Below are 27,319 nucleotides of genomic sequence, written 5' to 3'. Positions count from 1 at the left end.
CACGACAGCACACCGAGTTGTCTGCGACTCGGGAGCATCAGGGACAGTACGCCATACTAGTGCGATGACTGGAATGAGGTGCAATGATGTTCAAGTTCAACCATAACGGAGAAGCACAGTTTCTCCCTACAGAAGGTAGGAAGTCATCGACGCTCACAAAGGTATCATATCGACGGGCAACTTACGAATCGGAATGTGACACTTTGTACCGCTTTCCATCGCTATTCTAAACGCGATGTTTTGAAGTCAAGTGTTGATTTGCAGATGTATGCAGGCACCCTCTGGCCGGTGGTGGTTGTTGTTGCGTCGGAAGAGATGAGGCCAGTTTGCCTAAAACGGACCTGTATCGCCTGCTGTGATGGCGTCGGTCGGCGTCTATGTAACTCCTCCTCCAACCACCACCTGATTGAATTCCTCTCCTCCCTCCTTCCAAACCAGCAAAGCCTACGCCTTGAAAGCCCAGTGGATGTCTATAAATGGACTGTCTGTTTCCGAGCGGCTTTTGTGCGTGCCTGAGCACGTTGTTCATATGAGCGAGGCAGTGAGTTCGCTTCGCCGTTTGCTCAACATCCAACTCTCGGGCATCACTGAGTACATGGCAGGTCCCATCACGTTCCCACAGATCCCATCCACCTTTGCAGCGCCCTGTTGGCAGACAGTCTTCTGTGTGCCCACGACTGCATCGCGTAGAGGATCTCGTATCTCGGACATTAGCAAAGCGAGCTTCATGCTCTCGCCTGACGCGGCACCGATGACCACAAGCCTGCAAGAGGCCTATCGGAATGTCTCTGTACGACATGCGCCGGTAGATTTGGGACAGACGTGGATCAATGCGGGCGCGGTGCTTGCATCACATCACCCAGCGTCTCAACTTCACCGTCGTCCTGAGATTGTTATATAGCAGGCTTCGGAGCCTCCACTCACGGTATCTTCTCTGCCCCAGTCACCAGGATCCACGCTCGTTTCCGCTCTTCCCTTCTTTTCTTCCTTTCTTTTTTTCCTCCCTTCTTTTTCTTCTCCCCTACCCCCCTTGCTTCGCTGACCCAGGATGGTTGCAGCCGGCCTGCTTGCTTTCTCTTTCTTTACGGCCGCGCTAGGCGCTCCTTTGGCTCGCGAACCCCTCCATGTTCATGACGCACGATCGGCTGCACCCCAAGGGTACACAGCGAGCGGAGCACCGCATCCGGACACGGTTCTGCAGTTGCGGGTTGCGCTCAAGCAGAGCAACAACGCGGGCTTGATTGATAAGCTCTATGAGGTCAGCACGCCGGGCAGCCAGAGCTATCGCAAGTTCCTAAGCAAGTCGGAGGTACGTCTGACGCGGATTTCGGGCGCATCTATTACTAAACGACTGACTCTGTCCCTAGGTCGAGCAGTACGTGGCTCCAAGCGCGGAAAGCCTTGCCGCGGTCACGGCATGGCTTGATCGTAACGGCGTGAAGGCGACACCAGGTACCACGAGCCAGTGGCTCAACATCGAGGTCCCCGTGGCGAAGGCGAATGCCATGCTCGACACAGAGTTCTCCACTTTCGAGCACTCTGATACGGGCGTTAGCGCCATCCGCACTCTTGCATATTCTGTACCTGCTAGCGTCAAGCCGCACCTGGACTTCATCTACCCCACAACGGTGTATGTACCACACGCTTACCATCCTACGTATGTGCTCACACCCTCTATTTGCACAGCTTCCCCGTGAAAGCGACGAAGGCGATGGCCAACGTGCACATTGCATCCAGCCACCGCCACAACTCGACGGCACACACGCGGCGAGCAGGGGTAGATGCTTCGTGCGACAACGCTATGACGCCAGCGTGCCTCCAGGCGCTGTACAACGTCCCGACGACGCCTGCGACACAGAGCTCCAATACGCTGGCAGTCAGCAGCTTCGTGTCCTCGTCCTCGAGCACAGCGGATTTGACCAACTTCCTGGGACAATTCCGATCTGATGTCCCGAGCAGTACGACGTTCGCCGTGTCGAATCTTGACGGTGGGGTCAATAACGAGGCTCAGACAAGCGTTGAGGGGGTATGTCAACCAAGATGCTTATTACGTCACGGAAAACCGCTAACAGAGTGCGGCGTCAGTCCCTGGACATACAGTATACCGTGGGCATGGCCACCAACGTCCCGACTACCTTCTTTACTGTCGGCTCCGACAATGGCGGTGATCTTGGTGGTTTCCTTGATCTTGTCAACACTCTCATTGCGCAGGAGACTGCCCCGACCGTTCTCACGACCAGCTTCGGGTTCCCCGAAGCGCTCATCTCCCAAGACTTCGCGACGTATGTTTTCACTATATCTGCCGCTCGCAGGTTCACATTTGTTGATATGATACATTTTCAGGAACCTTTGCAACGCGTATGCGCAACTCGGCGCGCGGGGGACGTCCATCCTCTTCTCGTCTGGAGACAGCGGCGTTGATGATGGCGAGGGCGGGAGCTGTACTACATTCAGGCCTACGTTCCCTTCGGGTTGCCCCTTGTAAGTTAGTTTGTCTTGCGAGATCTCGTAGTCGACTGACACACTGTCTCCGTAGCATCACCGTGGTAGGTGCCACACAAGGTACTGCGCCAGAAACCGCCGCCGACTTGTCGTCGGGTGGTTTCTCGAACTTCTTCCCTACGCCGCAGTACCAGTCCGACGCCGTCTCATCGTACCTCACGACTCTGGGCTCGACCAACGCAGGACTGTTCAACAAAACCGGGCGCGCGTATCCCGATGTCTCCGCGGCCGGCATCTCGTACCAGGTCGTCATCAACGGGACGGTGACGCCGGTGTCCGGGACGAGCGCGAGCACCCCGGTCTTCGCGAGCATCATCGCGCTCCTCAACGACCGCCTGATCGCGTCGGGCCAGTCTACGATGGGCTTCCTCAACCCCTTCTTGTACTCGACGGGCAAGAGCGCGTTGAATGACATCACGGCAGGCAGCAACCCCGGATGCGGGACGAAAGGGTTCCCTGCTGAAGCCGGCTGGGATCCGGTGAGTTGTTCCGTTTCAGCGTGAGGCTACGTTCTGACGCTGCGTGTTGTAGGTTACGGGCCTTGGCACGCCGGACTTCAACAAGCTCTTGAGCGCGTTGAAGCTTTCATGATATCTTTGTTTGCGTGCTATGTTTTGCGTTTATTTCTATTTTGGGCCTCATCTTTGATTTTTTTTTACTGGGATTTTTGGTTGGAACAATCTGTTTTGGCAGATGTCGTGAGTGACCAAAGATTGACGCCACACCGCTCTTGGGGACCGGGGCCCGGCGTCGCGACCACGAACCAACGCCATACGCTGGGTCCGGGAGTCATGCTACTCGCTCACTCGTTTCGATCCGCTTTTCACCGCAAGACCGAGATGAACAGCGCTGCACTATACTGAACGATCCCAGGGCGCAGTACTACTGGTGACAGCGGGCCGCGAAAGCACACGGAAATCTCGGCCTTCGCTCGAAAACCTCTGACAATACGAATTACGAGCAACGGTTGCCAGTTACGCGATGAGAACGGGGAACCACGATATATACAGAGCTTCTGCGTCCCGAACCATAATATATGACACACAGCCTACGCGCGTAGACCGCAGTTGCTTCGAGGAGCGCTGTAGAAATAGATGGCCAACACGTTGCTGGTCACACGGCTTCCTGCGCTGTGCCGCCCTGCTGTGGCTTGTTCCCGCAGCGGCAGGCGCCCGTCACCATCGTAAGTGGCACTGCCTGACAAGAGCGTCCACGACTTGTCGGATCACCACCGCGGCCGCAGGAACGGCGAGGTTTATAGTATACCTTCCCTTTCCCTCGTTACGGCGGCTGGTCTCGCTTTCTCCACCCACAGTGCATCATCATCATGCTTTCAGTTTTCACGTCACTGGCGGGCGCTCTTTTGTCGTGTTTGTTTTATTCTGTGGCTGTTCGAGGGGCCTCTTCTTTTTCTGTTGACGTTCGGGGACACGGAGTGAGGCTCGTCGATGGTCCTATTGCTGGTGGGAGCGTCGGGGTGACGACTTCCGATGGTCTTTCAGTAAGTTCTTCCTCGCTCGTTCAAGCAAGTTACTAAATTTGCTCTAGTACACGACAAACATCACTCTTGGAGGGCTGAGTATGCATCTGCTATATACCTCTATTAAGCGTAACTCACTTATGCCCGTGACGTGCAGACCTGACCGTCATCCTTGACACGGGCTCGTCCGACCTTGTCTTGGATCTTCAAGGTCGCCAGCCGATTTTGACGAACTCGACGGACATCCAGATCACGCAAGCATTCGGGAAAGGCGAGGTTACTGGCGACATCGACTTCGCAGAGCTCAAGCTCGGCGACTTCACCATAGACTCGCAGGGTATGTGTTCGCCTTCATTAAAGTACCGTACATCATGTGCTGAGACACGCGCATGTTGCAGCCTTCCTCAATGGGGTAGAGTCGGCAGATCTCGGCGACACGGACGGCATCTTAGGAATGAGCTTCAATACCGACTCGACCATTCAGGGGCAACTCGCAGAGTCCCTGGGCGAACAGGCCGCCAACAAGCTGGGCAACACCCCGATGCCCGCGCTCTTCGCGCAAGACACGGACCTACCCCACCTGTTCGACGTGCAGCTCGCGCGCACGAGCGAGCTCGAGTCCACTGCGCCCGGCGTGTTCATCATCGGCGGCCACGACACGAACTTTCAGAACGTGTCGAGCGCGCCGCAGCTGCCGAGCGTTGCACCGAACCATTGGTCCCTTGTTATGGACTCAATGAAAGTCAATGGCAAGGCGTTCACGTTCAACGCGTCGCGCATCGCTGGGGTACCCTCGGGGAAGGTCGTCGCTGCGCTCGATACTGGTTTCTCTCTCCCGCCGCTGCCTGCGCCTGCTGTGGACGCCATTTACTCCAGCATCCCTGGTGCCGCGTTCGACGCCGAAGGTCAGCAGTGGTTCGTGCCGTGTGATGCGAGTACCACGCTGTCGTTTGTGTTCGGGTGAGTTTCCTCGCGAGCCTTGGTTCCAGTGCAGACTATATTCACGGATCATATTCGTCGCATACCAGGGGTCAAGAGTTCTTCGTCCACCCACTCGACTTGTCATATCCCATCGCGGGAACCATCAATGGCGCGAAGAGGACGGCCTGCTTGAACACGTACCAGTATCTCACGCTTGATCCCGACGACTTCACCGGCTTCGACCTCATCCTGGGCGATGCGTTCCTGCGCAACGTCTACGCGTCGTAAGTTGTTCCCGTCCCTTCTCTGTTCGATGATCTTCAAAGTGCTAAACCCGATGACCCTCGCTAGATTCAACTACGGCGAGTCCAGCAGCTCCCAAGCATTCGTTCAGATGGTCACGACGACCCCGGACATGACGACGGCGCTGCAGGAATTCAAAACCGAGCGCGCGGCGACTCTCTCCCAGCTTCCCCCCACAGTCGAGCCTTCTGCCATCGTCAACCGTTCTGTCACGAATGGCTCCCGGAAGAGCAGCGTATTTGGTGCTTCAGTTATCACACTCGCTATCCCGTTGTTCTCGTTACTCTGTTTGCTATATTAGGATTACCAGCGCGCGGACGTTTGCTAGCGAGCACGGACTTTTCATGTATTTATTCGCATTCATACGTAGAGACTTACATCTTCAACACAACCGTCTGGGTGGATGGGAAAGAGAAGGCGACAGTGCTTGGACCTGCCAGAGCCTGCTTGGTGGCAGGTGCTAGAGTCGGCAAGCGCCGACTGTTGCCCGATAAATCGAGGAGGCGATTCCTCGCTCCGACCACGACGCCTTTGCACACTTGTCAATGTCGACAAAGCCCACTAGAGCTCGACCAGCTGTTATTGAACTGTCCAATCAGGATGCTGGTCCCTGACACTGTCTTCTGGACGGCACTGGCCCTTTAGGCGGCGCAGCACGGTGAACTCAAGAAGTTGGAGTTCGTAACCAAGATGGCTGGACCTGCTTATTTCTTGCGTCGCTCTCATTCTCTCGCACCCACACCACCTCTGACTTGCTCAGGATTGTGCTCGGGGACGATGGCTAGCCCTTTCAGCTTCAAGATACCTCTTCCCAAGCGTCTTCGTAGGAAAACGAGGGCACCTCCGGCGTCAAGCTCGACCATCGCGGAGCGAAAGGTTGTTCAACTTCCGATCGAAATGCACGAGCAAATTATCGACGCCACAGCCTTTCTCGAGCCGATATCGGAGAGATTGCAAGTGTTACGGAGTTGTGCCCTTACCTGTAAGGCATGGCTTCCACGGAGCCAATACAACCTCTTCCGTTGCGTTCAGTACGATCTCTCTACCAAAGTACAACTTCGAAAGCACACCTACAACCCTTTTCGCCGCGACGTTATCGATCCGCCTGGCCCCTTTGTCCTCGAAGTACTGGCAAATGTCTTGTACAAGTCGCCGAACCTGCAACACCTCGTCCGAGAAATCGACGTGATCCTACCGGGTGACCCATACGAGCTGGGGCAGTGGCCCACCGGTCCATACATGCTCATCCCGAGCATTGCCCTCGATCATCTAGGGTACTGCTCTTCGGTACTACCTGCACTCAACACGTTGCGTCTCATAGGCTTTCACCGAGACGTTGACACGCTTGAGTCCCTCGAAGGCGTTACGTACCCTTCGCCGCCCTCCTTCCGCTCCGTCACCACACTCGAACTACACCACATCCTATTCCGGTATTTCTTCGACTTCGTAGGCATCGTCACGGCACTTGTCAACCTGCGCGCTCTCGAGTGTGAACACGTCCACTGGTGGAGACCGTCTCGCGCGATCCAGCCGTTCGCCATCTCCCGCCTGCGTCTGGAGGGGCTCAACGAGTACGAGGTACCTAGACCTTCTCGTACCCTCAGTTGTCTGAATTGACGAACATTCATACGAAGGAAACCTCCACACGTTACCAGAAGCGGGATATAGGCCCCTTGCTTGCGGCCGCTGTGACTTCCCTTGTAGACCTTACTATCGACGCAGCCGAGCTTTTGCGTCCCCCGACTGGTAAGTGCGCTCTCCCACGAGGCCGTCGGGTCTCCTCTCACCTTGGTTATAGCGATTCCCAGTCATTTGAGGCCATTGGCGTCCTTACGCGTTCTGCGGGTGAAATGGCTGCTCAACAGCACGTCCGAGGACCGGAACACAACCTCCGCCCGCGCCCTCGCCTCTGCCAGCCACCCGTATCTCCAAACTCTCATCCTTCACGTGGATACTCGCCTCTCAACCAACCCGCGCGAAGGGCTCGCCGTTCTCGGCCGCGAACTTGACGACACCCTCGCCTTGGGCTCGAAGTTCCCTGCCCTCCAGGTTGTGGCCTTACACCTTGAATTCGATCCATACGACGCCGAACTTGCTGCGCCCCGGTGGTGGGACGACGCGCTTCAGTCGGTCTTTCCGCTCACGTATGGCACTGGTATCATGCGCCTTTGCGGGACCGCACAGTTTTAGTGTGAGTCTCTACAGTTGATGCGGCAGCCTGGCTGCTTGTATGGATACTGATGGTTCTGCGATCTCATCTTGCAGCTCGCTTTTAGGTCATCTGTAATCTAAACATCTTATGACCAAAGTTTTCTCAGAACGTTGTTCACTGAGTCCGACTGTCCTAGTTCGCTCCACAGTGCCGTCTCGGAGATGTCGCTGTGATGTGCAGACACGCGACTACCTTGCTCAAAGGCCGTCACCGCGCACCTCAGCCGTCGTCTTTCGCCCAGGGTTTTGTGCCCTTTCCGCATAGCGTCGGATATCTCCTTGTAGGCACTCCTTTCCGGGGTGCTCGGCGTTGATCCATGTTGCGACATAGCATCCGGGCGGGCTGGCACGCTACGGCTGCGCGTCGTGAGTTGACCCTTTCACCTTAAGATTCGCGGAACTTTCTAACACCTAACCCTCATTAGGATTATCCACAAGGTAGCTCGATCCAGCCACTCCTAAGCATTCAAGGAGACGGTCCTGATGACCTCGGGAGGAATCGGTTCCACGACGCCTCATTCAGGAACCGGAAGCTCAAGCACCGAGAGGTTGCTCGAGAATGCTGGAGAAAAGAGTCCTCCTTTCGACCACGACGTCGTCCTCCACCTACACATCAAGATGTAAGTACGGTGCTGCTGTCGAACAAACTTGATGATCTGTTTCAGGCACTGCGGGCTATAGGCTGTACCGCCGCGCGCCTCAGGCGGCGCAGCTGCTGGTATTGTAACTGAGCAGCCGGGCAATGTACTTAAAGAATCTGCTTCTTCCTCTCTACTCTCATCTTCACACCCCACTGACCCACTCAGACTTGCTCTCACTTGTACACAGACGACAATGTTCAACTCCTTCAGCTTCAAGATCCACATTCCCCGGCGTCTCCATAGAACACCGAGGGCGCTACTAGCACGGTCAGACTCCACCCTCTCGGAGTACCGGAGTATACCACTTCCAACCAACGTACTCGAGCAAATTATCGACACTATAGCCCTTCTCGAATCGATATCGGAGAGGTCGCAGGCGTTGAGGAGTTGTGCCCTCACCTGCAAGTCATGGCTCCCCCGGAGCCAGTACAACCTCTTCCGTTGCGTTCGATACAATATCCCTGGCACACTACATGAGCGAGTCCACATGTGCTACACACCTATGATACCGGTGTTTATCACGTTTCCGTTCCGCCGCCCCAAGGCTCCGGCTATCGCTCCGCCGGGCCCCTCCGTCTTTGACACACTGGACAACGCGCCGTACCTACGACATCTCGTCAAGGAAATCGAAGTACTTCTGCCGAGCGACCCGTGCCAGTCACCAGAGTTGTGGAACTCCCCCTCACCATATGCCTTCTTGGCAGGCAAACTCAAACTTACTCCTCTGGGACGGTGCTCTCAGTTATCGTTACCCGCGCTCACTACGTTGCGCTTCGTAGGCTTTTATCAGGACGCCGCCACCCTCCAGATGATTGCCAACGGCGCGTCACTCGATTTCTTCGGCGTCACTGCGACCTGGTTCCCCACTGTCACCACCCTCGAACTGCGCCATATCATATTCAACCATTGCAACCAGTTTGCGTGGCTTGTCGCAAGCTTTGTCAACCTGCGCAACCTTGAATGTAAACACATCCACTGGGGACCATTTGGCAACTTCGATTTCTACGGCCGCCGCTTAGCCATCGAGCCGTGTACTATCTCCCGCCTGCGGCTGGAGGGGCTCAACGAGTATGAGGTGCGTATGTCTCCTTCCTCCGCTGTTCGCATAAGTAAATATATTTACGCAAGGAAACCTCGAGACTTTACCGGGACCGTGACGCAGGCCCCTTGCTTGCGGCGGTTGCGTCTTCCCTCGTGGACCTCACTATCGACGCAGCCGAACTTCTCCGCCCCCCGTCCTGTAAGCCCACGCCTCCCTATATTCATCATCCGTATCCTCACGGCTCCATGTATAGCGATTGCCAACGTTCTGGAGCCGCTGAAGTCCATGCTCACCCTACGGGTGCAGTGGCTGCTCACAGGCAGTAGGACGGAATCCGAGGAACGGATTAAGACCTCCGCCCGCGCCCTCGTCCACGCAGGCCACCCGTACCTCGAGACGCTCGTCCTTCACGTGGATACTCGTCTTTCAAGCAATCCACACGAAGAGCTCGCTGCTCTCGGGGGCGAACTCGACGACGCCCTAGCCTCGGGTTCGAAGTTCCCCGTCTTGCAGGTGGTGGCTCTACACCTCGAAGTCGAGCCCTGTGAATCCTCTACGCCCCAGCGGTTGGAGGACACGCTTCAAACGGCGTTTCCGAGAACGTGCTACGATGCTGGTCTCATGCGCCTTTGCGGGAGCTGGCAGTCCGAGCGTGAGTATGTTTACGCATCCCACTAGCATGCCATACGCATACTGACGACTCCCTTTTACTTAATCTCTCTGTTACAGCTTGCCATCAATAAATTGTATACCAGGACGATATATTCTGCATAATTCATGTTCGTTGAGAGGTCGCGCAGACACCAGCTGACCGGTGGCCTTCACTCGGAGCGGCGTTCGCTCGGGGAGGTGGCTGTGCTGCTCAGGCAAATCCATTTAACCTCGTTAACGTTTGCACCTGCTTCCATCTCGCACTTCGGCCATCTTTCCCCCCTGAGGGTCCTACGCCCTGGCCTCCTGTCGTCGTCTGTGGCATGCCGCCATGATCACAAGTTAAAGATACACAGGCGCCAGGGCGGCCATCCACGGCCAGCCATCCATCCCTCCAATCAGACATCTTCCTAATTCCACCACTGACGTGTAACATGATCACCTTCGAGAACCTTGTTATGTATTAGGTGTGCGTGAGTCCGATGCGTCCTTCTTCGGGCATGTCTGCGTGAGTCCGATACGTCCTTCCTCGGGCATGTGGCTGATGGTTAGAGACGGGTGCAATGCTTTTCAGAAACAACCGTGTTATTGCCCACAAGAAGATCCCTACACGGCTTGCGTTTGTCTGATTCTTACAGCCTCCGACTCTTCTGGGGGCGTGTCCATATGTGGTTGCTACCAGGGCTCTTTTGCTTCCTCGTACCTCTGTGAGGTAGGCATCCTCTTTCTGCTTACACCAAGAGTAGCATGCGGCCTGCGCCCCATCACGGCATGCGCCTTCTTGACAGACTCAATTGGGCGACTTGACGGCCTAACATCGCGCAGCCCCCTGTCAGAACACCTCCTGCCGTCCTCCCATGACCCGCGCAAAGGGGCGCCTGCACAGGCGCACACTCTCGTCACCCCGCGCTCCACCGTCGCTCGAAGGTTACGGCTGGCCTAACCCTCGAGGGGCAAGGATTCGCACGTCTGCCTTCCTTTGCGTAACGGTGATTAACAAGGCTCTGGCCAATGGGTATATAGTAGTCTCCCCGAGACATCTCGCCCCTCGTAACCTCCGAGTATCTCGACCATGCTAAGCTTAGACACCTCGACATTTTCGAATATCTCCCCGTGGCCGCTCCTAGTCGGGGCGCTCGGCTTTCTATGCTATGCCGTAGCGCGCGGACTTCGCTGGGGCAAGGAGGCCGATCGACTGCCCCCCAGTCCCCCCGGTCACTGGCTGCTCGGCAATGCACCCCCAACCGCTTAGTGAGTTCCTTGCGAAACTTTGTCAGAACGGACACCGCTAATCATTCTTGCGCTCTGGATGCAGCGCCCACCTCCACCACACACGTATCGCCGAAACGTATGGACCTGTGTTTACGCTGCGGTATGGCTCTCGGCGGCTTTGCGTGATCGCACGTTACCAGGTAGGCAGCCCACGTCTTGTTGGTTCTTGGACGCAGTTTTGAACATGCTTCCGCTCTCAGGCGGCGCAGGATATCATGGTCAAGCAATCGCACCTTCTTGCCGACCGCCCACGGTCCGTCGCCGTCGGGGAGCTTATTTCGAACGGGATGCGTGTCCTTACGCTTGGTGTGGGCGACCGTCTGAGGAGACTCAGGGGGTAAGTAAACAGCCGACATATCTCCCTGTAGTATGCAGTGTTGATATTGGTAACAGGATACTGCACGCGACGCTTCAGCCTGCAAGCGCGGCACGCTATGAGTATCTGCAGGCCCACAACGCGCGAAACTTCATCACCGACATCCTCGACCGACCCGACGAGTTCATTGGCCATTCTAGAAGGCACGTGCGCCGGCAGCGGCATGAACCCGCTTCGTTCTCGTTGCGATCCTCACTCGTCACTATCTATCTACTATTCCAGGTATGCAGCAAGCGTCATTCTGTCGATCACATACGGAAAGACCACCCCGACGTCGTTTTCGGATCCGGACGTCAAGCAGATCGTCGTGGGTGCCGCGCGCGTAGGCGACGCGGTGCGCCCGGGGGCGTACCTCATCGACACGTACCCGTTCCTCAAGCACATCCCGTTCTTCACGTCCGAGCTCAAACGCTTCCACCGCGAGGAGCTCGCGCTGTATCGCAGCCAAGTACAGGGCGTGAAGGCGCGTGTGGTCAGTCCTCCCCACTAGCATCTGACGTTTGGATATTGGCAGAGCAGGTACTGAATATGCTACGCGTGCTGTAGGCGAAGAACGAATGCCCGCCGTGCTTTGTGACGTCCATTTTGGAACGCCAAGAGGAATTCAACATGTCCGATGACGAGCTGGCGTACCTCGCCGGGTCGATGTTCGGCGCGGGGTCCGATACCGTGCGTTATATGCCCAATATCCCGCTATTTTCGTCTGACGATTTCCCATGGTAGACTTCTGGGGTGCTTCCGATTATGATCATGGCGGCGGCGCGGCACCCAGAGATGCAGGCGAAGGTACAGGCACAGCTGGATGAGGTCGTGGGTCGCGACAGACGTAAGGCGGCGTTTAGAATCCTGAAAACGACTATATGCTGAGTGGTCCGATCATCTATCAGTGCCTACATTCGCAGACCAGGAGCTGCTTACCGAGGTCAACGCGTGGGTACAGGAGGTGTACAGATGGAGGCCTGTAACGCCGCTAGGTGAAACTTATCACCTTCTCCGCAAGTATATATATATGCTCACTGGCTCGTTGAATACCAGGGTTTACACATAGGGCCACGAAAGACGTCGTTTGGGTACGAACTATCCCTTGGATGCCTCGCCAGTAGCGCCTTGAGAACTCTAACACGACGAGTAGAAGGACTATGTAATCCCAGCAGGAACAGAGGTTCTTGCGTGCCACTGGTAAGCATCCTTCCCTCTATAACTGTGGCCCCTTAATGATCACTGTCGCGCCTTTAGGGCAATCTCGCGCGACCCGGACGCATATCCCGACCCCGAGGCGTTCAAGCCGTCCCGCTGGCTGAATGAGAAGGGTCAGATGAGGGAGGACCTCAAATTTTTCAATTGGGGCTTCGGACGGAGGTTAATTTTATCTGCCTATGTTTTGCAAAGTCTTCTAGCTGACATGGCTCGCAGAATCTGTCCGGGGTTGCACGTCGCTGAGCGGTGAGTAAAGACCAAACACTGGACACGCGTGTGCTTACTGTGGTTTTGCACCAGGTCGGTGTTCATCAACACGGCGCTCACGCTATGGGCATTCGACATATCTGAAGACCCGGCCCACCCAATCGACACAATGGCCATCAAGGACGGCGCGCTCGCGCACCCGTACCCTTTCGTGGTGCGCTTCAAGCCGAGAATTGCGAATTTGAGGGAGAAGATTCTGGCTCACAACGAGTAAGGGTGGGGGGGTACTATTGCCCTCTTCATGGCAATTTCGAGAGAACGCGGGATATATGAGTGTCCGTGACGTTTCTAAGCTGTAATCTGTATGCACTTAAGTTAGAATCATATCAGCAATGCCTGTGGCGTGCTGTTAACCTGGCGTCGCACCATTCCCCTCTCCATACCAGCCCAACTCCATAACGCCGATAGAGTCTACATGTAGCATTAGAAGACCATCCAAGATCCGGAGAAATACGGTACGCGTGCACGAATAAGTTAATGCCGTCCTAATCGCCCCCGACACCACGCCCACGCGCGGTCGACCGCGTCGCTCCCCCACGATACCGCCTCGTCCACCACGCCATCGAACCGCTGCTCGTTCCACGGGGAGTGCCGGTCGTCGTGCTCGGTCATAGTGAACCGCAGCACGTCCTTGACGGTCACCAGGCCCGCGAGCGCGCCGTGGTTCTCGACCAGGATGACGCGGGGGCTGTATACGTTATTAGTGCTTCTAGGCTAGCGCCTAAGACGGTCGAGGCGCTCACCCCATGCGTTTGAATAGTTGCATGACGACCTCGAGCGGCAGTTGCGGAGATACGGTGAGCGGTGTCTGCGAGCGAGACGTTCGTAATCCTGTATGCACGCATATAGGCAGTTATTACGCACCTGGTTCACCCAGGGCCAGAGCTTGAGGACGTCGGGAGTGGCTGTGGTCTCCATGATCTCCAACGAGAGCTCGTCGTCTATGCCGACGGCGGGACCCGAGGCCATCCCGGAGAACTCGGCTTCTTCTTCGTCTTCGGCGTCGGGTGCGAAGGACACTGGTGTGCCTGCTTGTACGTCTTGATAGTCCTTTGCCTTGTCTGTAAACAGGTTAAGTATATAATATAGATGCCTCGGATGCACCAAAACTGACCTAGTACGTATCGCAACTCTGATCGATCGATGAATCCTAACAATGTCCGGCTGGCGTCCACAGACACTATCGGAAATCCCTTCACTTCCGTGCTGGCAAGGATGCTCTCTGCAGCAAGCAAGTGTCAGACCGAGCCGAAGCACAATTTTTGCCGATCGTACCTATGTCCTGGACAGTGAGACCGGATGCTGGAAGCGTCTTGAGGTCAAATCTCATCACTCTAGAGACTGTCGGCCTATTAGTATCATGGACACATCAATCGTGGAGGCATAAGTACCTGGTACGTTATATGCGTGGTCGTCTTTCTCGAGGAAAGGGAAGCCATTGAAACGGATCATCTCGTCCGCGATGCCGTTCGTACCAAGGAAATCTCCGACGGCCTTCGTGACCAGTAGGACGATCTGCGGGAACTTTCAGGCAGCGCAATAAGACAGGAAAGATTCAAACGTACCATAGTAGGCAGGATGTACGTTAGGGCCCCGGTTAGTTCGAACATGATCACCACAACGGTGACAGTCAGTCGCATCACGCCGCTACACTTCGCCGTCAGCACGACCTGCAAGCAAGGGGTGACAGACAAAGCCTACCTCAGCGCGGCAGCGGCGCCCAAGAGCGCGTACGTTCCGGGAGTGATACATGGCACATCGGGTTGACATACAGAGAAGATTCCCGAGGTCGGGTACGCACTGCAGTCTATAAGAACGCTGAATATTGGGGGCACAAACGTGACTCACCGATTGATCGCCTTGACCATGATACCCACCATCCGCCCGAACGTGGCGCCAATGGCCATGGACGGCACGAAGATACCCGCAGGCACTTTGCATCCGTATGAGATAGTAACCAGGCCCATCCGCGCAACGGTAGCGAGGAAGAGGGAGTTGACCATCGGCCATTGATACGTTGTCCTGACCGCGACATGAGCCAAGTGTACACAACCAGTAAATGGCACACGCACTGGCAGAGGTGGTCGTAGTCGCTCGCGCCGTCGCATTCGCGGAAGAGGATTTCCATGCTCTCCGTCATGTCGATACGCATGAAGTGGTTGAACCACCCGATCATGGCTGTGATTACGGCCAACGTCACGGCCTCTGCGATGCCGTGTTTCCCCAGGTACCGGCGACGGAACTCCGCCACCTTGAGGTTAAACTTCACCATAAAGGCGCCGTAGAGACCCTGCCAGGCCGTCAGCTCTCATGAGCACTTCGCACGCAATGCGCACTTACCCCGAATATGCCCAAGATTATGAAGAATATTATCTCGAAGAAGTGCCAGTCTCTGTCGTATGTGACCTGGAACAGTACCAGCTTGCCACTGCGGTACGGGTTCATGGCCTAAAGTGGCGTCATGAACAAATTGATAGGATTCGAGCGCGCTAGCACTCACCGACAGAGTGACCGTCGCGACAAGGGCGCAGAAGAAGCTTCTCCACATGGTCTTAATACTGAAGACACTACTCATTTCCTGCGACGTTGTGGCGTTAGGTCAAATTGCACATCCGCCTGCAGGTCTCGTACCTCAATAGAGAACAGGACTCCCCCAATTGGTGAACCGAAGGCAACAGCTACGCCCGCAGCACTGGATGCTGTCAATATCTCCCTCATCTTGACTAGACGCGCTGCATGTCAGAAGCAAGACCGGACTACAAGAGCAACTACTCACCTTGGCTCCGCGAAAATCCCTTGAATAGGCTTGCTATCAGGTTTCCTACGCAGCACGCGACGTGCACCGAAGGGCCCTCTTTTCCTACGGAAAGCCCGGAGGCAATGACGAGGGGCTACACGGTATCAGTATGAACTCGTGAATGCGTGAAGCTCAGACTCACGCACCAGAGTTACACTCTTGATAAAGAACGTCCAGAATCCAAGAAAGCCTTTCATGATGAACCCGCCAATGATGCACTTGATCTCGGATATGCCAGATCCAGCAGCGTACTTCGCGAGCTGCTTCACGAGGTGTGCTGCCACAAAGGAGAAGAGTGCCTGTGCAGAAGTTCTGTATTCACGTCATAACCCGGCAAGGAGGTGGGACGTACAGCAAAGAGGACGTATATTGCCCACCGCGCGGGCATAACATTGCTCCACTGGTGCCAAGCCTCGCAGGTGTCCTCGTCGCCGCCCTCGATCTCCCAGCAGCAGAACTGCTGGTTCAGCCACCAGCCGTCCGCGCAGTAGCCCATCTTGATGTCCGAGAGCCATTCCGTCACAATAGAGATGATGGCAGCATTGAACCCAATCGCAATGCCTGTACGCGGTCAGGACACACGAGTGCAATGAACGGGTAGTGCATAAGAACTCACCAACAAGCGTGACGACGAACCAGCTCTCGCCCGCATGTGCAATGCCTTGCAGTCGCGACCAGAGCCAGGCGAGCGTGACCTCTCCCCTCGGACCTCTGTGGGGTATGGACTGTCTCCGCGCAGTCCTCAGCCGCCTATTGCGCTCGATGATCGAGTCTTGTATCCAGTCTGGACATAATCTTGAGCAAGGGCGGAAGGAGTAGATGCGCTCTGCTAACCGATAGTGGTGAAGTCCTCATAGCGTCTGAAGAACGCTCAGCAGGTCAGCGCAGCAAGAGCGGTCGCCGCACGCACTTGAGTCGGTCAAAGTCCTCGTCTTGTGCTGGTCTCCTCAAGTTGTGGTACTGTGCAGTGCGTTCGCGAGACATTCAGACGCATTGAACACGGAGTTCAAGCGGAGAGTGTGAGACAGAAGTGCCAGGCCAGCGGGAGTGAGTGAACAACGCGGAGAGCGCGAACCCCGGAAGCTGTCGCGGTCGTCCCGCGACGCTGGGCCTGGGCGCTTGGAAGCGCTTCCCTTCGCAGGTGCTCCGAGAAACTCGGACAAAATATCTTGCAGCAACCTCTGCGGGCAGGCATGTACAAATTATTATGAGAGAATAATCTAGTGGGTACATCCAAGAGGGAAAGATAAATAAACTAAGCTGAAGTCCCGGCCGTCATCGACTATCTCCTTGCTCATCCCTATCCGTGGCATTGTACATCAGCGTAGGTAGAATTTGGACGTGGTGCGACTTACCGACGACGGCTGTTTTGTACTCGTATAAACAGCCAGTCCACTGCAGCTCGAACTCCGGTCCTGGCATGCCCTCAATAAGATAGCACATCCCTTGAAGGTCAGGACTCACCCCTCTAATGCGGAAATGCCCATGACGTCTAAGCTTGCAATGCGCTCGGAGCGATGTTGGATCTCCATCTCCTCACCGTAGCTTCTGCGAGCACTTTCTAGCTTCCGCCGATGCCAGTCTTCGTAATCGTTGCGAATTTCCTCGACCGAGAGGCTCTGAGGGCTGTCTTGCTTGTTGGCAAGCAGCAAGAGCGGCACACCAAGAATTTGCGGTGCAGAGAGAACAGAGTCTATAAATCGTCAGAATAGTATCCATCGCTCTATGCACGATACTTACCGAAGACTTCCCACCCTTCGCTGAGGCGTTCGCGGTCATCTGCGTCTATGACGAACACAACTGCATGACAATCATCGTAATAACGATGCCAGATGGAGCGTATTCCACACTGTCCACCCAGATCCCAGAGCTTGAGTATCGTGGAGGGAAGGGTTATCTTTCCCACTGTAGAGAATGCGATGTGAGCGAGTTGTGTGGTTGAGTTCTGATGTTTTACTCACTGTTTTGGCCGACGGTAGGCGCGATCTTGTCGGGGGAGAGACCAGGTGTCTCGTTATATAGTGTCTTGATTCTCTCTAGTAACGTCTACTGGCTTGTTCCAGCTATAGCATATACTTGACTAGTAGAATCACGAACCGTCTTGCCCGCGCCATCTAGGCCTATGATGATGACCGAGAATTCTTCCTTTCTAATGGAATGAGAAAAAGCAGTCAAAACGTGACCATGCTGCACGTACCTTGTCAGATACTCATGGAACCCTTTCAGAAGATGATACATCGCTGCTCAAGCTCGCGCACGTACGTCACGGTGGCCAGCTACGAACCACAAGCGCCCATAAGTGCTATGACGGCAAGTGGCCGGCCAAACAGAGGCAAACAACGCGGGAGGGCCGACTGGCCTGGTCGTCATCGCGGGCGGTCAACACAGCGTTCACCAGGCCCGCCACGATGGGCTTATACTCTTCATACTACAGCTTTGGGCTGCCCACGTTTCTCTCGGTGGTCATCGCGCTCTACCTGCTCTTCACTGGTCTGTCTAGCGCCGCACCTCTGCTCGCATACACCAACTGAATTGCCGCACAACCTACAGGCTCCGGAGAGGCATTCAATGTTGGCCAGTTTCTCGAAGAGACGAGTCCGTATGCGTGGGCGTCGACAGGAATTGGTCTCTGCATAGGCCTCAGCGTGTTGGGCGCAGGATGGTACGCGTCCGTTCGTCACGTGTGTGCTTCGCCCGCTCATCCAGTTCGGCTCGCAGGGGCATCTTCATTACGGGTGCTTCTATACTTGGTGGAGGAGTGAGGGCGCCGCGCATCAGGACCAAGAACTTGATCAGGTATGTCGCCCCGGCTGCTCTGTCGGATTCGCAGCCTTACCGGGCTGCAGCATCATCTTCTGCGAGGTCGTCGCCATCTACGGCGTGGTAAGTCTACCTTGCAGTCTGGTATCAGTCCGTGATGCTCACCCTGTCCTCCAAGATCATCGGAATTGTGTATTCTTCAAGAATAGCCCCGGTTGCGGACCACCTCCTATACACGCGGGAGAATTACTTCACAGGTGCGTCAATATTCCTCTACACGCAGGAGACGTTTTGAGCGAAGGGCTGGGACAGGCTTCGCGCTCTTCTGGGGCGGCCTGACTGTAGGCGCGTGCAATCTGCTCTGCGGTATCTCCGTAGGCATTGCAGGCTCGACTGCTGCCCTCGCGGACGCGGCCGACCCGGACCTGTTCGTCAAGATTCTCATTGTGGAGGTGTTCGGCAGTATCATGGGTCTCTTCGGTCTCATTGGTACGTTCGCATCTTTCTCGCTATGGTTGGGTGTTAACGTCGGGCACAGTGGGGCTATTGATGATCGCACAAGCAAACGAATTTGCTGCGGCAGCAGCGCCTGCCGTCGTTTCGCCCTTCGTACACTAAACTGCGGCGTGGTAATACGTGTTCATGTTGTTAATCATACCCTCGTCTGCCGAGTCATATCTGACAGGACGAAAGGCGACGACCTTAACTACCACAAAACTGTGCGTGACGGGTATCTCGCCGCAATGAGGAAACTGAGACAAGAGACGCTCCGGTGACACTACGAATACATCGTGGTAAGGAATACATCATGACACATGAAGGAAACGAGTAACGATCGCGAGCAAGTTGTACCGGCGCACAATACCGCCTGGCGTTTCATGAGTGCTTCATGGTCCGTCAGTCGAGTTTCTGCCATGCACTCACCTCACGCCGAGCACCCCCAGTGGTTGCGGAAGACTGAATCCGAGTCCAGTGTATCGGGCGATATATAGAATTCTAGTGAGACAAAACTATCATCACAATCTGCAGTTTCAACACGTCCGTTAGTATGTGGCACCCGATGTAGGCAGAAGTGTACGGAACGCACTGCCGTCTTCCTCGGATATGTCGGGGGATGTTTCTGAGTCAGCGCTGACCATAGTGATCTGAGACGGAGAGCTCAAAGGTCCGGCAGGGGCCGGGGTAGTATCCGCTGGTGCCGGCGGGGCGTCGTTGGGTCGTGAGCCGTTGATGAAGTCAATAAGAGCCCGATCGCTCTCAGACTGGAACAAGAAGAGAAAGACATCAATAAGACGCTTCGCAGCGGGCTCTACATCGTCGCTCACCCATACGGTGTGTTTGTATTGTTGCGCACGGTCCTTCCAATGCACAATCAGACGGTAAACTCCATACTTCCGGAATATCTGGCGGCACTTTAGCGAGTTTAGCTGCTGGGAAAGTCCTTCTCCCTCGGACCGGAGACTGTGAAAGCAGAATGAATCAGCGTCGAGATACAAGAAAGGAGTCACCTCTGCCAGTAGGACGTACGTTTCTGATTGCTTACAAAGTGCACGGTAAAGCTGTCCACATGCAACCTCCAAGGCCTCTTTGCAATCCACCCTCTGGAGTTGTTCGGAGGCTATGTGTAGATCTGTTCTACCTTCGTTGATAAGGACTCGGATTTGCCCCTTGCTCACCCGCTTCCAGACCGGGAGGAACGCCGGGAGGGTGTGTGCGATATCGGCAGTGATGTGCTCAACAGTTCCAAAAGCAGAAGCCATAATAGTCAAGAGTGCGAGGGAGTCAGACGGGGCTGAGCGATGATGTATACGAGTGAGGTGCGTACTTTGCAGAATGGGTGCTGAATTTATGCACGGCTCTTGTAATCTGGAATAAGTACATAGCTTTTTACGGCCTCTCCCAACGCATCCTGCGAGACGTAATGGGCGGTACAAGGCCGGCGAACAAAGACAGTCGCTAATGGATTATCATGGCGTTATCGGAGGCCGGGGGGCGACCATGGGCGGCGATGATACGAAGATGCAGAATTCAGAAACGAGATTGCTACCGGTGGCCTGATTCTTTGTTGCACTCAACGCTGCGCCATCACGACCTTGTGCTGCTAGAGCAACAGCGTACGTACTGGGTAGCTCGTGGTGCGAGCGAAGTAGTACATATAGCAACCGTGCCCACCGGCGGGGCCACCTTGAGCGTCAGTCGTGTGAACAAGTTGAAGCTTTCCGAGGCTGTGCCCTGGACCTCTTGACGCCCACTCACTCTGACCGCCCACCACCCACCGGGTCCACATTCGGTGCTCCTCATCCTGTATGTCCTATGTCGGAGTCCCCAGCCGTCTCTCAGCCCGTCGAGAGAATCCCACTGCCTAAATTCAATCTCGATGAACTCGACGAGTCGGAATGCTGGTGGCGCGATCACCAAGTTTGGCTCGCAGAACGCGGATATATGCTTCGTCCTCGTTTCAGGCCTGGCTGGACACCGTCTTGGAAGGCTAATCCGGGGAAGCTCACTTTGTTGCATGAGGACTGGCATCCTATCTTGGTATGTCAACGCGCCTCGCCTGTGCCAGTGGCCGAAGCTCACTTGATATACCACTGCAGCACCCCCGCATCATGGACGCTGTCCGCATAGCGGACGATCGTCTCGTTATGTTCAAACTCATCAAGAAGAGCCACTACCCGCATGAGCTGGAGATAACCCAGTTTCTTGCCGATACAACACGAGCAGACCCTCGCAACCATACGGTACCTATCCTGGATGTTTTCGACGTTCACGACGATGTAGACTTCACTTTGATCGTCATGCCGCTCTTGCGGCAGTGCGACCGTCCAAAGTGGAAGACCGTTGGTGAGGTTGTCTCTTTCCTTTGTCAAGTATTTGAGGTGAGTCTCCTTCGTGATGTATGATAAGTCATAATATTGACCGTACCGCAGGGTATGAGCTTTATGCACGAGCTCCACATAGCGCATAGGTACGCTGCTTTCACCATGGTCTCCTTCGTTCGCTCACAGTCTTCAGGGACTGCCAGGCGCCGAACATCATGTACGACCCCAGCCCCATGTACCCTGACATGTTCCATCCCCGGATCCAGTACAAAGCACGAGACTGGAAAGGCGACGCCAAACACTCTACGCGCACAGCTCGCCCAGTAAGATACTACTTCATCGACTTTGGGCTCTCTCGCAAGTACAATCCCGAGGATGGGCCCCCTCGCGAGATGCCTATCCGAGGCGGGGACAAGACCGTGCCCGAGTTTCAGAACTGGGCCGGCGAGTCTCTTGACCCCTTCCCCACCGATATCTACTATCTTGGGAACATGATTCGCATGCATGTCATGCAGGTCCGTATGGTTTCTGCTCCGTCACCACCACCACTGACTGGTTTGTACACAGAGATACTTCAAGACGGAGTTTCTTGCGCCGTTAGTCGACGAGATGACCTGCGCCGATCCCACGAAGCGGCCAACAATCCAGCAGGTCGTCGAGCGCTTCGATCGGCTCGTGAAGACGATCGCATCCCGGAAACTGCGCTCTCGCCTCATCCCTCGCGACGAGGACCCGAGCGAGACGTTCTTCAAGAACGTCGCACATGCCTTTCGCACGGCGCGGTATATCCTTACACGCAAATCTGCTATACCCATCCCTTGAACTGCGAACGATGGTCACGACGGTGCTACCAGGCTGTATCATACTTATAGGAGTATTCGAGCTGGTGATATACAGTGAACCATCAGCCTGGCCTTTCTCGATCACGTCCGCTCTTGTCAATACCCTTTCAAGGTCCGACATTCCCGGAAACTTCTCAACAATAAGAGGGGCGACCAAAGTCTGAGAGGCAAGGCTGTTATGGAAGTCGAGTCAGGACTTTCGAGCCCACCCGCCGCGGCTCTCGTGTCCCCTTTTCTCTTCCACTCGCCCCTCAGCAACTCATCGAGTCTGACGACTTCTGTGAAGCACCCACCTCACAGCTAACTGCATTCCTACCGTTCATGATGTCGGAATTCGAGCTGTTTCACACGAGGCCGCGCAGAACTTCGAATATAACGGCCTGGAGTTCCTCGCGCCGTCGTGCAAGACATCAACCTTCGAAGCAGTCGACGACAGGACCTCGTCTGGCGCTTCATCGAGCTAGTGAAGCCGCCTGGGTCTAGAAACCTTCGATCTCGGCTCATTCCTGGCGAAGACAACGCTCTGGGGCGGCGCATTGTTCACACATTCCACCGTCCTCTGCAGCTCTTGCGTTCCTCTCCGAAGTCGATTCCCATCGGAGTGCGACCGTCCGGTCCTTGGCCCGTCACACATACGCTCTTGTTTTCGGGCGCATCAATCACGCCAGAACGCGCGAACGAGACGGACAAGAAGAATCGCGACGCTGCCCTTAAGCGATGTCAACGGCTAGTGGCTGGGCGGCTTAGAATGTGCTCGGTCGCCTCACGGGAACAACAGCGGTTGTAGCGACCTTATTCCTATGTCAGACTCCATGCATTCCAACAGAGGGTGGACTCGAAGAGCAACAAGGGCGCAATCGTATGAAATACAGCCATCACCGGAACCCGGAGTTGCGACAAGATACGGCGCGCAGCATCACACCTGCTGAGTACCCGCCCAGGCCTTCCTTCGCTCGGCGAGCGGGATTCCGATGGCGTCTCTGGTGGACATCTCGAACACCGCCTGTGTTGAAAATCTGTGAGCTTCCACAGGCCAATTGCGTTAAATCTAATTTTAACATACCTCGGCATCGTTCCTCAAAGACCTCGTAGCCGTGAACCAGCGCCGCTTCTCACGGCCCGCCGGGAGCATGGCGAGGTACTTGTTGACTTTCCAGCCCGCGCGCATGTCAGAGAGCCTATAAATCACACCTATAGTTTAGCATATCGCCTTTAGAAATGTATTAACAAGACTTACTTTGTATACCGGTCGAAAAGGGCCGTGTATTCTTCGAACGAGATGGAATCGAGGCTCTGGCGCAGAATCGCGAGCGTGCGGGACTGGTGCTCGCCGGCAGTGTGGAGGACAGCAAACGTGCTGAACTTGTTGATCCAAAGATGCGCCAAGACGCCGCAAACGCAGATCACTGGTGGTTTCAAAGGCATGAGCTCATTAGTGTCATGATGTGGAGGAGCCAGCATGATCACGGACCTATGAGGAGAAATTCTGGCATGCAGAGAGTCGGAGTGGGATCGGCTGGGACGTTTGAGATGGCAGGCATGTTGGAGAGCTTCTAGTTGCTGGATAAGAGTGGAAAAGTGCGTTGGAATAGGCAATGTTGTGGGAGAGCGAGTGAGGACAGCGATGATTTATAGCACGCCGAGGACAAGAACTTCCAGCAGTGGTTCACAACCAGCAGGCGTCGTCCTCAACACAACGCATTCGCTATTCTTCGCATCCACGAGGCACACCTTCACGTCCGTCGCGAAGAGACAAGTGCCGCTGCGTAAGACAGCTGCTCTCCAGAACAAAGCAGCGGACGCGGGTGTTGACAGCAGGCGTTTAGCGAGCGGCTGCGTCCAAATACAAGGTCTACCCCCCTGGTCGTGAGCAATTGCGGCGCATCCATAGGCGAGAAGGATGGCCCGAAAATGCTGCCGTCAATTAACCTACTGCCAAAAATTGTAGCGGCGTGTGTCATGCGAACAACAATCTTACCCTTCGAGGAGAAACACGAGCCGCCTGCTACATCTGAGGGAGTTCTGATCAGATGTCTTCCATCAGAGTACATCCGTCAGGCTTAATGAGTAGATGTCCTGGCCAGGCGACATGGACGTGGTTTGCTGAACAAGGCACGACAGTTTGAGAGGGCGGACACAGCAAGAAATGGCGGGACGCGCTGGCCGTGGTATTGAACACGATTGCGAGGACTCCAGTGACGTCTACCGGAATTGTACTGCGTCTGTACTGGATTCATGAGGTATTCGATGCGACTCAGAGCTAGAGCAAAAGCAGCGAGAGGCAGGAGATCCGCAGGACTGCGTGACAGTACAAGCTTGACAGTTAGCCAGAGGAGGCGGGCGTGTGGAAGAAGCGCGCTGACCATTGGGCGCCTCTTTACATCGGCGTCCGGTCCGGTGCGATCCGGTGCGATCTCATGCCCAAATCTGGGACCAACTTTGTCGTTGTACTCCGCGAGTCCGCCCACCAACATTGTCCCCTCAACCACCACAAAGACCCACATCGCCACAGCCAAGATCATATCCGGGACCCCATGGTAAGTGCGTGTATATATTGAACGGCTCGGTAACGCGTGGACTGAGTGATTGGCATCGTAATCGTAGGAACACAGAGGGCACGACCACGAAGTTGTCGTAGCGCTGTTCTTCACACGTTTAGAGCGATTGATACAGATGCGTGGTTGTATTGACCCTATGCTGGTCACGTAATGTGGAGGTCGCGGGCGCAGCTAGCTAACACAACACTATCAGTACAGCCCCACTACTGCACAAACAAACCATGCATTTGAAGACATAGTAGTCGGGGCCGCGCCGCAGAAAGCACCAGAGAGAATACGGAATCAAGCACGAGGACCCGTCCACTCAGACCAAGTGAGAGAAACAATTCGGCAGGTAGTTCCAATTCGTTCACCACCGCCATAGGTCGACTCCGATTGACGGTCAGGACCCGTCGCGGCCGCTTTCATACGATCCGCAAAGCGACATTAAGACTCAGATCAGGGCGTCCATAAAAGGTCGCTTGTATAACACATTCATCGGTCGCAAGATTCTGGTAACGCGCGCGAGATCGGCCTGAGCACATCTACGACGTTGCCATGTTAGAAGCTCTTGAGTACGAAGGCGGGCGCCGTGCGGGCGTCGTGTAGAACTGCCGGTACGACATCGACGACTGAGACAACGCGTGTGGGTATAGTGTCAAGCGCACGGAATCCAGCATCAGCGAGTCCCAACCCGAACCTTTCCGTGTCGGCTCTCCCATCTTCCCGTGTAAGTCAGTCTGTACGCTGTCAGGATCGCCTAGCCTCCTGTGGTATGCGCCGCGGTGGGCCGCCCATCCTCCTGAGCACTGTTTCAGACGGTGCAACCACACGGCGTGCCGCTCTCGGGCACGACGGACGAGAAGCACGTAGACAATAACGTCTCGGCTACATGAACTTCCAGTCGTTGATGGTAGAGGTCCTGCATGCCACACGTACTTCGATCATGTAGGGATTCGGCGCTGACAGATGTGTGATGAGAGTTTCCCCTGGCAGACTTGACTATCTATGGTTCGTAACTAGCACCACCTATGTCGTTGGTGAGAACAAGGGTGTGAAGCCGCACAACTTCGTATTCGGTCCGGATATCTTTACAATGGATCATCGTCATCATCGGTCTTGGACATGTTTAGAGAAGCTGGCCAATAGATTATACACGAGCACAGGATGCAATACATGAGAGCGAGAGCAATTCAGGACAACAATGTTCAAAGCGCACGGAGGGTATCGTATGATTGTACGTGAAGACAGTATGGGTGTGGTCACGGCGATGGACGACCGGCGGGTTCGGCAAGAGGGTGGGTGGTCTGTGCGTCGTCAGGAATTTCAACGGCCGCGACCGTCACTGCGACTCCCTCCAGAGGGATGCGCTCCTGGGTGATGTCTTCTTCCGGCAGTTCCTCCTCCATGGTCGCAAGCAGCCGTCCCGCGAGACCCTCAGGAGAGAGAATGCCTGGAGCATCTGTGAGGGTTCCCAACACGCCTGACTCCGGCTGGCCAGAAGACGATGGTTCCCCTGTGACTGTGGCTTCAGGAAGGCCAGGCGTTGAAGGACGCGACGTGACAACCCAATCGTGTCCGACGGAATGCACGGCTAGTCGGGCGGACTTTCAACGAAAGTGATCTGGGAGCGACAGATAGATACACATACATGGTGTATACCGGCGGCCCTTCCTGGCGCCGTAAAGATCGGAGGACGTCTAAAGTGTCAAGACACCTTCAGTTGATTACGCCAAGCTGGAGCTTTATGGTCTCACCTGCACGTCGTCGCGAAGACCACACGTTTGATCCTCAAAATTCGATGCTTGTGCGTAGATCTTCCAAGCCGACCAGCGACCCAGCGCTTTCTTTTTTTCCTTCAAACAGAGGCCCTGATCAAAAAGTCTGCAAGTGCGTAGCGTCAGCCGGGTTTCTGATCACGGTGCGATTTGAAGCATGTCGTACGTGTCATGCGTCTCAAAGTATCCTCTATAGAGAGGAAGTGGCATAGCCTGATCCGGCGATTGGAGCTTATTCGAAACGTAGCGCAGGTTGTTGAATCCCCTGTCGATGGTAGAACCTGGAAGCTGACGTGCGACGATGTCGACGAGGTTAAACCCGCTGACACCAGAAACGGTCGAAAGGTTGGCGGCATCCTGGTTGCATCGCTCGAGGTTGGCTAGCACGCCCATGGTTGTAGGATCGGAGGGAGACGACACGCCTGGAGTAAGGGTAGGATTCGGGAAGTTGCAGTGGTGCGAAGGCCTGGCAGCCTCCTCCTGTGCGAGATTATATGTGTCGCAGAGCGCACGCGAAGAAGACTGTCAGTCACCCGTCTCTTCGCGGTAACTTTGACTCTCTATGGCGCGTAACTAGAACCAGCGGGAGAGTACAACGCGTCCCTTGTGGATTCTTGGTACCGAAAAGGTACTTACACAACCTGATGCCAGTGGCAGTGGATATGATGGTACAGCGGAGCGAATACAACGTTGCCGGACTGGGTGGAGCGACCATAGTATAGCAGTCGAGAATCTTGGAGCAGCAAGGTATCGCGACGCTGCAGCGTCCGTTTATCGAAGAACAAGGATGTGGACGTCAAGCTTACGGCCGTGATTTGGCGGAGGCGGAGGCGTTTCCCATGGTGTCCCTCGTGGCCATACCCACGTGTCCGGCTAACACAACCGCCCACGGTTGCACCCACGGCGCGCGGAGGTCAAAC

At 55.3% G+C, this 27,319-nt stretch overlaps 10 protein-coding genes across 10 annotated transcripts; 6 read left to right on the top strand and 4 right to left on the bottom strand.

The window, feature by feature from the left end:
* Positions 1-1,048: 1,048 nt before the first annotated feature.
* On the top strand, positions 1,049-3,134 carry TRAVEDRAFT_141203 (family S53 protease-like protein; the record flags this gene model as incomplete). Its single annotated transcript, XM_008035984.1, has 7 exons — positions 1,049-1,309; positions 1,368-1,630; positions 1,687-2,026; positions 2,086-2,282; positions 2,344-2,481; positions 2,537-2,981; positions 3,034-3,134. 7 exons carry the CDS (start codon positions 1,049-1,051, stop codon positions 3,091-3,093), a joined length of 1,704 nt encoding a protein of 567 aa, XP_008034175.1. The 3' UTR covers positions 3,094-3,134.
* Positions 3,135-3,734: 600 nt separating this feature from the next.
* On the top strand, positions 3,735-5,591 carry TRAVEDRAFT_160645 (acid protease). The gene is made up of 6 exons (XM_008035983.1): positions 3,735-4,003; positions 4,051-4,081; positions 4,140-4,319; positions 4,381-4,942; positions 5,011-5,187; positions 5,255-5,591. Exons 1-6 carry the CDS (start codon positions 3,830-3,832, stop codon positions 5,505-5,507), a joined length of 1,377 nt encoding a protein of 458 aa, XP_008034174.1. The 5' UTR covers positions 3,735-3,829; the 3' UTR covers positions 5,508-5,591.
* Positions 5,592-8,560: 2,969 nt separating this feature from the next.
* On the top strand, positions 8,561-9,843 carry TRAVEDRAFT_43036 (uncharacterized protein; the record flags this gene model as incomplete). The annotated part of the gene is made up of 4 exons (XM_008035564.1): positions 8,561-9,133; positions 9,187-9,298; positions 9,354-9,752; positions 9,830-9,843. The coding sequence occupies 4 exons, from the start codon at positions 8,561-8,563 to the stop codon at positions 9,841-9,843; spliced, it is 1,098 nt and encodes a 365-aa protein (XP_008033755.1).
* A 980-nt stretch (positions 9,844-10,823) lies between these two features.
* TRAVEDRAFT_56042 (cytochrome P450) lies at positions 10,824-13,077 on the top strand (the record flags this gene model as incomplete). The annotated part of the gene is made up of 13 exons (XM_008035769.1): positions 10,824-11,002; positions 11,067-11,163; positions 11,224-11,360; positions 11,417-11,542; positions 11,622-11,871; positions 11,946-12,068; positions 12,123-12,225; positions 12,287-12,373; positions 12,435-12,469; positions 12,532-12,578; positions 12,636-12,758; positions 12,813-12,842; positions 12,897-13,077. The coding sequence occupies 13 exons, from the start codon at positions 10,824-10,826 to the stop codon at positions 13,075-13,077; spliced, it is 1,518 nt and encodes a 505-aa protein (XP_008033960.1).
* A 203-nt stretch (positions 13,078-13,280) lies between these two features.
* TRAVEDRAFT_160639 (Cl-channel protein) lies at positions 13,281-16,644 on the bottom strand (the record flags this gene model as incomplete). The annotated part of the gene is made up of 19 exons (XM_008035982.1): positions 13,281-13,551; positions 13,607-13,671; positions 13,728-13,924; positions 13,978-14,085; positions 14,139-14,204; positions 14,255-14,378; positions 14,429-14,510; positions 14,565-14,663; positions 14,712-14,885; positions 14,936-15,153; positions 15,204-15,311; positions 15,364-15,441; positions 15,495-15,586; positions 15,640-15,754; positions 15,807-15,959; positions 16,013-16,221; positions 16,277-16,444; positions 16,495-16,520; positions 16,571-16,644. 19 exons carry the CDS (start codon positions 16,642-16,644, stop codon positions 13,338-13,340), a joined length of 2,370 nt encoding a protein of 789 aa, XP_008034173.1. The 3' UTR covers positions 13,281-13,337.
* Positions 16,645-16,850: 206 nt separating this feature from the next.
* On the bottom strand, positions 16,851-17,929 carry TRAVEDRAFT_56040 (P-loop containing nucleoside triphosphate hydrolase protein). Its single transcript, XM_008035768.1, has 7 exons — positions 17,858-17,929; positions 17,758-17,809; positions 17,622-17,706; positions 17,401-17,565; positions 17,125-17,353; positions 17,016-17,075; positions 16,851-16,960 (listed from the first exon to the last, which is right to left on the bottom strand). The coding sequence occupies exons 1-7, from the start codon at positions 17,896-17,898 to the stop codon at positions 16,936-16,938; spliced, it is 657 nt and encodes a 218-aa protein (XP_008033959.1). The 5' UTR covers positions 17,899-17,929; the 3' UTR covers positions 16,851-16,935.
* A 125-nt stretch (positions 17,930-18,054) lies between these two features.
* On the top strand, positions 18,055-19,131 carry TRAVEDRAFT_69011 (H(+)-transporting V0 sector ATPase subunit c''). The gene is made up of 7 exons (XM_008035981.1): positions 18,055-18,150; positions 18,211-18,322; positions 18,379-18,456; positions 18,507-18,543; positions 18,599-18,677; positions 18,733-18,909; positions 18,959-19,131. The coding sequence occupies exons 1-7, from the start codon at positions 18,069-18,071 to the stop codon at positions 19,036-19,038; spliced, it is 645 nt and encodes a 214-aa protein (XP_008034172.1). The 5' UTR covers positions 18,055-18,068; the 3' UTR covers positions 19,039-19,131.
* A 1,579-nt stretch (positions 19,132-20,710) lies between these two features.
* TRAVEDRAFT_160633 (uncharacterized protein) lies at positions 20,711-22,397 on the top strand. The gene is made up of 5 exons (XM_008035980.1): positions 20,711-20,958; positions 21,018-21,299; positions 21,351-21,388; positions 21,436-21,757; positions 21,810-22,397. Exons 1-5 carry the CDS (start codon positions 20,734-20,736, stop codon positions 22,062-22,064), a joined length of 1,122 nt encoding a protein of 373 aa, XP_008034171.1. The 5' UTR covers positions 20,711-20,733; the 3' UTR covers positions 22,065-22,397.
* Positions 22,398-23,000: 603 nt separating this feature from the next.
* TRAVEDRAFT_17294 (uncharacterized protein) lies at positions 23,001-23,625 on the bottom strand (the record flags this gene model as incomplete). Its single annotated transcript, XM_008035258.1, has 4 exons — positions 23,001-23,087; positions 23,148-23,262; positions 23,322-23,490; positions 23,556-23,625. The coding sequence occupies 4 exons, from the start codon at positions 23,623-23,625 to the stop codon at positions 23,001-23,003; spliced, it is 441 nt and encodes a 146-aa protein (XP_008033449.1).
* Positions 23,626-25,883: 2,258 nt separating this feature from the next.
* On the bottom strand, positions 25,884-26,792 carry TRAVEDRAFT_43030 (uncharacterized protein; the record flags this gene model as incomplete). Its single annotated transcript, XM_008035563.1, has 4 exons — positions 25,884-26,215; positions 26,273-26,321; positions 26,379-26,505; positions 26,566-26,792. The coding sequence occupies 4 exons, from the start codon at positions 26,790-26,792 to the stop codon at positions 25,884-25,886; spliced, it is 735 nt and encodes a 244-aa protein (XP_008033754.1).
* Between the last annotated feature and the right edge of the window lie 527 nt (positions 26,793-27,319).

This window comes from Trametes versicolor (assembly GCF_000271585.1).
Source record: "Trametes versicolor FP-101664 SS1 unplaced genomic scaffold TRAVEscaffold_2, whole genome shotgun sequence".
Classification (NCBI taxonomy): Eukaryota; Fungi; Basidiomycota; class Agaricomycetes; order Polyporales; family Polyporaceae; genus Trametes; species Trametes versicolor.
Note: the sequence above shows the minus strand (reverse complement) of the source record. Positions and strands in the feature narration are given on the sequence as shown.